General features: G+C 32.6%; 1 protein-coding gene across 1 annotated transcript; it reads right to left on the bottom strand.

Annotated features, from left to right (window-relative positions):
- Window positions 1-6,495: 6,495 nt before the first annotated feature.
- Window positions 6,496-9,611, bottom strand: LOC149542282 (BOI-related E3 ubiquitin-protein ligase 1-like). Its single transcript, XM_089796188.1, has 4 exons — window positions 9,152-9,611; window positions 8,860-8,981; window positions 7,842-8,173; window positions 6,496-7,474 (listed from the first exon to the last, which is right to left on the bottom strand). The coding sequence occupies exons 1-4, from the start codon at window positions 9,211-9,213 to the stop codon at window positions 6,932-6,934; spliced, it is 1,059 nt and encodes a 352-aa protein (XP_089652314.1). The 5' UTR covers window positions 9,214-9,611; the 3' UTR covers window positions 6,496-6,931.
- Window positions 9,612-10,000: the final 389 nt, after the last annotated feature.

Genomic DNA, 10,000 nt, shown 5'->3' with positions numbered 1-10,000 from the left:
TGACCAATGTTGATTCATGCACTTGACTCTTGGTCCACATGATCTTATTGGGTCGAAAGGAAAACAAATCGAACAACATAATGATCCTAAACACATTAATCAACTTGTTTGGTGCTACTTATATTTCTAGAAATATATTGATGTCATTCACAAAAATGTTTGTTTGATAATAGCTTTTTGTCTATAACATAGTTTATCTAAGGTTAATGACATGAGATTTCTTAATTCATAATATAAATAAATTTGATGTAATTTCTAGATTAGATTGTCTTAATATTTTAATCCAATTTTCAAATCATACTAATTGTGATCTATCATTAGAATGATGGATGAAACATTGATTAAAAAATGAGATAGCTTTCTGCATTCTGATGGCAACTCTCTCTCTCTCTCTCTCTCTCTCTCACACACACACACACACACACACACACACACACACACACACACATTGCCTTGGTCATAAATTTTTGATAGATAAAACATACACAGTTAAAATTAAGCATCACATAAACTGTAGAATGTATTATCTTTGATACTAATATTATAAATGTTAAAAGTTCAAATCAGTAGATTTTTCTTCCACCAAGCTCACATTAAAATTGCTCCCAATATGGGTTGTCATGTCCAGACCTAGAGCCATTGTAGCTCAATTAAATACACTATTGATAAAGAAAGGAAATATAGTCAAGAGAAACATGAGCCCTCACTTTGAAATACCCTTTGGCTCCCTCATAGAATTTGTAACCACATCAATGTTGGTGTCCATTGTAATCTATGACAAAGTTCTTATAAAATTTACCAAAAACCACATTAATCATGTGTATTGTTCTTTGTTATAATTATGTGTATTGTTCTTTTCTTGAAAATCATTCTTGATAATATTTATGAATTAATAATAACACTATTTTTTACAATCTATCATTTGATTTACTTATAAATGTCTAATTTAAATTGTGTTTTAGTTTTTGAATCAAAGAGCAACATCCATTCAACTATCAATAATGAGGTTAGTTAACAAATTAGTGAGTTAGCTAGCTTAGTGGTTGAACACAAACCTAGCATAGGCATTTGCACATCCAAGCTCTTTAATCTTTTATAGACCAATTGCATAATAAAACTTGCTATTGCATGTTATATACTTCTAATTTCAATGTCTTATTATGATGTTATTCTTCTTTCCCCTGGTCTTCTATAGTTTGATATAGTTCTTGACTTATAATTTTCTTTGAATCAAACTATTTTTATATAAATTAGTCATATATTTTTTCATGTCTAAGGTGGTTTTGGATCAATATTTTTGCTTTGTTTAATTTTTTTTCTATGTTTAAGTATTTCAATTTGGTATATTATACTAATACATCATTTCATAACTAATATTTCAAGTTCCATATATAACTAGGTCTAGGGCGATTAGTGTACTTGCAACATCGTTTTACTTAGTTTGTAATGGTTGTAAACCAAAGATTTGATAGCTCGATTTTATTTTCCCATGGTTTGTTGAATCATGTCAGATAATAAAAGCGAAGAAGAAAATAGGAAGAGACTTGCTAGATTGTGGTCTAACTTTAAACATAGAGGTGATAGAAAATGTTATTGTTCCTCAAAAATTGCAAGGGTCTAAAGATTAGAAGAGTTAACATCTATGATTGAAGAAAATGTTATTGTTCCTCAATAATTGCAAGGGTCTAAAGATTAGAAGAGTTAACATCAAAATAGATAAGAGACATTATAGGGTCACATTGAAGGGGGAAATTATTATTACCCATTGGTAAGTTTTTCACTATATTATTTTAATGTTTTATAGAGATAATAAATCTCTTGATGATGCAATCATGATCATGGTTTATTTATGTTCATCATTTTTATATAGGCCGACCTCCTTAGGGCACATGATATGGACCACCTTTACATTGTATCTACCCTTTGCCAACATCATGTTAGCACCATCTTATAAAGATTTTAAACCCCTACAAGGATAGGGTGGTGGATGGAAGTCTCAAAGGTGTTTATGTTGAATTTATAAAAGCCCCATCAAATAAGGCTTATCCCTAATGCTCCTTAATCCATTCAGTAGGTCCAAAGACCCAAACTTGGATTTACCTTTATCTATTCTCTATGACTGCCAAAAGGTCTGAACTAATTTTCAATCCAAAAAAGCCAGGTTTCTAAGTCCCACACACTCAATTGTTAAGAAAACACTTTTAACCTGCCTATTAGGCCTAATAACCCAATTAGGCTTCCAACAACTAAATTAAATTCCTTTCTCAAAAAATTTCCTAAGAACTTACAAAATAAAATGCACTTCCAGATATTTGCCTCCATTTTAATATATCAAAAAATTGCCCCATGGTATTTTAGATCTGAGCCCTCAAAATGACAAAATTAACAATTTATAGGCCTCAAACAACCCACTTTCCCAAAGCAAGTGTATGAAATACTTACTCCCAATCCTTGGGACCTTCACACAAAATCTTGAAATGTCTCTAATCCCTTGCTTCTGCAAGCATAAACAACAATGTAGAGGGGATATTATAGCTATAAAAAGCCATTAAGTTTTAAGGAAAATATAGAGATTACAGTGAGGATTAGAAAGATCAACGATATCTACAAGAATTAGAAATTAGTTAGTTAGGATTAGAAAGACATATGATCATGTAAGAATTGGAAACTAGTCAATATGAACATCATTTAAAAAATGGAATGTTTCATTCTCCGTAGTCATATGAAGAATAATTGGAAAGTAATAATATTTTATCACTAGGGCTACAATTTTACGACAAAGTTTGTAAATTCCAGGCATTGGGGTTGACAATTTTTTGGTGGAAATTGTAAAATGCGGGAGTGAAGCTCCCACCCATATATAAGCCTATCGACTTAATTGCATGTTTTTCAATTAAATTTTGAAAAATTCTTATATATTTACAGCTAACTATATATTTATACATCAATTAATTTTTTTTTAAAATCAAATATTTGATTTTGATTATTCCTACATACTTACATACATCTATATATTTACACATTAACTTACCCTATACTCTACATACTCCTCATATTTACACATAAATTTAATTTCGACAAATCTCAAGTTTGGGCATAATCAAATATTTAGCTTTGTGGCCTACTCTACATACTCTTATATGTTTAGGCATCAACTTGCCCCTTATTTTACATCAATGTGATGTTTCTATAATGCTCCGACTGGGAACCCAAGATAAATAAACCTAACATGTAATAATGTTTACTGAACTATTTAAAAACAAAGTTTAAACAATACTAAGATAGCATTAATACGGAAGCAATATAAACATACACATCAAATACACATAAGCAATTACAAATACAGTTTCAATTCCTCAAAGGTTCTTTCATGTTGAGTTATGCTAAGAAGTTATATTAATTAATTTAAGTCTCAAGTACAATGTCTCATGATCATAAGAAGTAATAGATACATAATCTCACAAGTAAATGAATAAGTACAACTAATACAATAAAAGTACATCCAATAAATAACATCCACTACACATGTCGCAAGGTATGTGAGAATAGATACAATACACTAGAATCACATGATAACATATATACATCAACTTAATAGAAGTTTGTGAGATAGAAATAAGAATGATAAAGGCACATCTATAGCAAGGAACATCCAACAACTGACAATATGAGGGGGACCCACATGGAAAGACGACACTACCTCCCGACCGTGTGGTCACCTAGTCAGGCTTCCACTCCCACTATGTAGGGAAGATAATGACTGATCCACATATGACTAATCAATCATGAAACATTCCTAGGCAAGAAATTCCTAATAGCCAAAACTACCTCAAAGGTAACACATATTGCTCAAGAAGATAAGATAATCCAAAAAGAAGTAAAACTCAACCCAATACCAACACCACATAACAAAATATCATACACATACCAAGAATATAGATCAAATCACCAAAATCATGAGATAAAATCAGCAAAATATATCCACCTCAACTCAAGAACCACATGCCAAAAGTACATAATCCAAGAATCACCAATCACCATCAATGAAAGTAAATGACTACATAAAATACATCCAACAATTAAGTACACCACCAGAGGTACAAACAAAATCCACGGAGAAGACTTGTGATACATTCTAGGGAGTGTCATCACATGGTAAAAGTAATTGAGGTACTTTGGACTAGTCTCTCAATAGATCCCAAACCTTCAAGCGTTGAGTTACCTTAGACTGGTTACTCTGAACCCTGAACCCTCAACGTAATATATGTAGAACTAGAGTTCCCTCTCAAGAAGACGAGGTAAACTAGTTATATTGTCATCTCATTCCCATCCTTAGTCTATACAAGCACTCAAGGCATGGGTGAGGCAATATCTCTAACTTATCTCTTTAGCGTGTTTCCCAAAATATTAGTTACAAGATTATCACTTATTACATAACTTACAATAGGTTACCCTAGTACTAACCTCTTTGGGTCTTGGACCCCTACTGCAAGCCACTCCTAGAGACATGTACCTAGACAACCTCTCTTAAGCACATAAAACACAGTTGTGTCCCATACCAAAACACCCATAGTAATCAAATTCAGTTCCTTAATAGGGAACCCACAAAGAAGTTGGTCCTCCCAACCCAAGTAAACATAAATGCACCACATATCAAAACTCATAAATGTAACTTCCAAATTGAAACACAAGTTCATCATAATTTTTGAAATAAATAAACATCATAGAAGATAACCTCTAGTGTACGTACTAGTTGGCTAGCTAACCACTCACAAAAGAAAGAAACATCACGAAAAGAACATATGACTACAAGTAAACACAAGGAGAAAACACATATATCCAAGTCACATAGACAAAAAACAAAACAAAACATTTATTTCTAAGAGGTCAGTTGACCATAGAAGTGTGACTTATGCATCATGTAATACATGCTCTTGAAATCACTTAATGTCTCTAGGGCTAATTATCCAATGTCTATTACCAGACAAGATCTGTAGTTTGAAATCTAGTAAGGTTCTTATATTAGTAATATCACTATATATCAGTGATGATTGCTTAGTTGACTTAATTTCACGTGTTATTAATGTTGATGATTACTTGTGCATTAATGATGTTTCAAATGATTTGTAGTCAATAAATGTGATTTATTTCATAATGATGTCAAATGATCTTTATAATGATGATTATTTTATATTTTTAATAATGCATGGTTCTATTCGAGCATTCAATCAATAATATCATATAATTGTAAATCAAATATCTCTAACACTAACCAATGCACTAAATCGATTTAAAAGAGTTTGGCATCAATAGATTTACTGTATATATAAAATCTAACAATATCATATAACTGTAAATCAAATATCTCTAACACTAACCAATGCATGAAATTGACTTAAAAGAGTTTGGCAGAGAAGCAACCGACTTTGTCAATTATGAAATATCTTTTAAATTCCATCCCTGTTCTATTTGTTTATTCATATTAGCTTAGTGCATAATATCTTGCTACACTTCTATGCAATAAATTGTTAGCTTGATATTAATTTTTTTTTAATATTCATAAAATTTAGTTAAAAAATAAGTTAAAATATGATCATTCTAAAAAGGATAATTTCAATCTTAATTATTTGTGCTAATCATCATAAGGATAACATGCATAAAAGAGTAACTACAAAACTAGCTTAAGGAGTGGGTTAGCTTAGGAGGATTCTATCAAACTATTTTTACAATTTATAGAATATCAAAACATTCTCAACACATACTATTCAATGACACACAATATAAAAACAAACTAAATAATTTTTTACAAGATTACTTCAAACTTATTCTTGAATATTTAAGACTCCTTCAACATTTTTAGATTTGATATCTTATATTTTCCAGTATAGTACATTTATTTAACTCTCAATTAATTATGTTACCTATAAATCTGATAATATTAATTATTATTATTTCATTACACAACATAACTAATTGTCCCATTTTTTAATTTTAGAGCTACATAAGTCATAATATATAATTTTAAAAATAATAATATATATTCTATTTACAAACACTCCACTTCAAATAGTTTAAATAGAAATTAATAACCACAACAATATATATTTTAAAATTCCAATAGTTTAAATAGAAATTAATAACCACAGCAATATATATTTTAAAATTCCAGTTCCCCATAATGTCCAATTTTTCATTCTATCAATGTATACAGCTTTCAATATTAATTTTTTTCAAATATCTACTATATAAAAAATTATTATAACACTTAAATATTAATGACCACAAAAAAAAAAAATTACTTCTCCACTTTAACATGATGTTTAATTTTCATTCACTTTTAATTATAGAACATGGAGAAGTTAATTAGATTTCATTAATATATTCAATTTTGAATATTATAATTGAACTATTTTAAATAAAAGAATTATTAACAACAATATAGCTCATCAACTTTCCCAAAGTTTCCCTCATTTCCTTCCATTTTTAATTCTAACATGATAAAAATAAACTAATTAGATTTCATGAATCTAATAAACTTTAACTATGATTTAAATTTTTCAAAAAACTTTTTCAATTGCAGAGATGCTGCATTACTCTGCAGTGCCTAGAATATCGAGCTGCATTTTCACAAAACTACCGTAATTGTCCCCTCATACATACAAATCGAGATATGTATTCCCAAACCCCAAACTCTCGTAATTTAAACCAAAAAAAATCTACTAATTTACAAGGCATTGAAAAATTGCCACCTAAACTACGAACCAGGCACGTGAGTTTTTGCAGTATCCACATCATCAAATTCCCTACTCCCCGTGTTAACAAGCATAAAAATGAGTAAAGAACCAAAAAAGAGAAGGGAATTCTACCATGAAAAAGCGAGCAAAATTTAATGGCTTTCCAAGAAAAGGTAAGGCCAGTCTAATGAAAGTAATTATGTTATTTGAACCTGAACACTCGCAGTTTTCAATGCAGAGCAGAGTGGACAAACGTCTATTTTGCTGTCACAGAGCTCGCACAGACATAGATGACGGCAGGGCAACACTAATATGCTCACCTCTTTTTTCCTGCATACTCTGCATTTTCTCTGCATCTCCAGAACTAGGTTTTCCATGTAAATGTTGTTGTTTTTGTTGCTGGGAATGGCTTGGCTCGAGGATGAAGATGAGATGTTGGCAATGGCGGTTTTTATGGCCTCCTCTTCGCTGTCTCCGCTGCCTTCTTTGCTTATTTGGTCAATCTGTAGCTTCAGGGCGGCGGCCATAGCCTCGTTGTTCTTCGCTCGCTTCTGCCATGCCTGGGATTCGATCACGAGACCTCTGATTTGCTCTTCCAGCTCCATGCTCTTGCGCTTCAATTGATGTAGCTCTAGATCATTCTCCTGTAGCTTCCGTGATACTGCTGCTCTTGCTGCGCACAGCAACGCCTTTGATTGCTTTTCTGTCCTTTCCAATAAGCTTCGCCTCATTCCTTCTCCCTGAGTAGAAATAAAGGAAAAAAATTGTTTTAGGGTTTCTTCTTGACTTGCCAAAAGAAAATGAGTTGAATGTATATAATTTAGCTGGAAATTTAAAGAATCGTTATGAACAGCAGAATTTGTTTCGCTCGGTTTTGAAGGTTAAGATTTCAGAAGACTTTTAAGGATTCAGAATGCAGAGCACAATTCTTTTCAGGTCGGTTTTAAAGCTTCAGCACTAACGGGAATTGAAGAATTCAAAGCTAAAATTTAAAGATTCATAAAGCACGGCACAATTCCTTTCGGCTCGGCTTTACAGCTTCAGGGTTCCTGCAAATTGAAGAATTCATAGCTAGAATTGAATTGATTTGCTCTGTAAAAGATTTACCTGTGCTCTGGTAAATTGTTCCATCTCTTCCTTCTGGCGTTGAATCTCAGCGGCCATATTGTTGCTCGCACATAATACGTTGTTATAATTGTTGAACTCTTTCGTGCTAGTTGCATTTGAGTGATCCTCTTGAACGCTGAGACGCAAGCCTGTAAAATCCCCTGATTTCGGATGCAGATTCATGGAAGTGGCCTTGAATCCTTCCGAAGCAAGAAAATTCAGGGGCTGTTCTGAATCTCTCCTACACATCCACATGTTTTGGCTTTGGACTAACTCCGACATGGCTTCATAAGATGGCCAACGTGTTGTCATGGCGTCCATAGAGCCCTCTACTGTATATTGCAAAGACTCCAAATTATTGACGATTCTTGTAATTAAATTAACAGAACCAAATATATTGAACCAGACTAATAACAAATCAAACACTACAAGTCATCTAAATATATGCTCCATGCTGATTAATGAAGCCAAAACATTTCTGTCCAGTTTTTAATCTTCTTCGACTATGCTTCCAAAAATAGTATATTCGAACAAAACTTCAAAGTTGTTGCCATCTTGCAGAAGTCTCACAAATAGTTCAAACTTTCCATGTTTTGGACTGTACATGGGCGGTTACACACGTTCTAAAAAGTTAGAGCATAATTCGTTTTCAGTACAGTCTTCATGCATAGTTACAAATCTGGCAAAATCTTTATATTTTAAGCTTCCGGTTAGCATGATTATTATATTTAACAAGTTTCATTTACAATTTGCATAATGTAAAATTATTTCTTGACTATTGCAAATCTTATATTTTCTGTAGCTAAATCTTTCAATCATTCACACAGATTTACCGATATTTGAAAAAGAAAAAAGAACTTCTGCAAGATCCTAATCAACAAAATTTAACTATAATTCTTATACAAGGTACAAAATTTCAAATAATTTAAAGAATTTGTATACTTAAGCAGAATTGATTGTATAGGATATTAATCAACAAATGTCAAATAATGTAGAGAATATGAAAACTTAAACTTACGCAAAAACGATTGCAGAGGCCTGCCGTAAACCCCATCCGGCGCACCAGGCAACATTTTGAAACCCGGCATTCCAACATCTACCGGCACGAGGTTCCTTTCCCCTTCATTTGAATTCCTCACTCTGAAAGAAAAGTCCTAAAAAACATTAAAAATCGGCGTAGCAGAGGATCACTTATAGCTGTTTCCTAGACCAAAACTTGATTCTGCATCATAGTCTGGCAAATTCAACCGACTAATTGAAGAGAAACATGTACTTACTAAACCTACACCACATAAAACGAAAAATCAAACCTGTTGCACGCCGTTTCTGGCAACACCAGCACATCAGACGGATACTCCGCCTGCACTGCCATCTCTAAAACTCAAATCCTTCAAAAAAAACTTCAACCTGGAAAATCCGCGTCAAGAATTTTCTTTTTTTACCAAAAAAATCCTTTCCTCTTCCCGTTCAACAAGATCTTTCCCCGACTTCGATCCGCCACCGCCTCTCTCTCTTTTAAGCGGTAACCGAAGCCTAATTAAATCGCTCGAAAATCACAAAATCCGAAATGCGTATGCATTTTACCGAAACAAATCACGCCTCTTTTTCTCCGAGTTATCTTCGTTCCTCTTAACATCGATCTCAATCTCAGCATAAAGATGATGCACAGTACAAATCTACTCGTGCCAACTCTTATTATTATTTATAAGAGAGAGATGAAAAAATAAAAGTAATCCAACAGGAAGTAAAATAAAAACAGTTGAAACAATCGAGGGAAGTGAGCCGCGTGGGACCTTTATATACTTGGCCACAACTTTATAAATATATGTATTGCTGCCTCGTGAGTACCCTCTTTTAAGCGCCTCTTCACCTTCCATGTGACCGCGGTCTGTTCCTTAACTTCTGTCACACTCCAAACGTGTGCTCTTTTAACTCCATTGCATTAATTAATTAATTAATTTCTTATTATTATTATACTTTTAATTTAGCGAAAAGGAAGGCGCCGTATCGGATACATGAAGGCGTAAATGCTATAAACGTACTTGCCCAAATTTGTCCACAACTTCTTCGTTGCGGAAAAGCCCAACGACCCAAAATGAGAAAAATAATAATAATCTTCAAACGCAAACGTTTAAAATTAAATTGTCATAATTATCTTT

Source organism: Cupressus sempervirens, chromosome 8 (genome assembly GCF_028749045.1).
Source record: "Cupressus sempervirens isolate cs-2001-9-10 chromosome 8, ASM2874904v1, whole genome shotgun sequence".
NCBI classification, from domain to species: domain Eukaryota; kingdom Viridiplantae; phylum Streptophyta; class Pinopsida; order Cupressales; family Cupressaceae; genus Cupressus; species Cupressus sempervirens.
The sequence above is the reverse complement of the archived record's forward strand: the minus strand, read 5'-3'. Positions and strand labels throughout refer to the sequence as shown.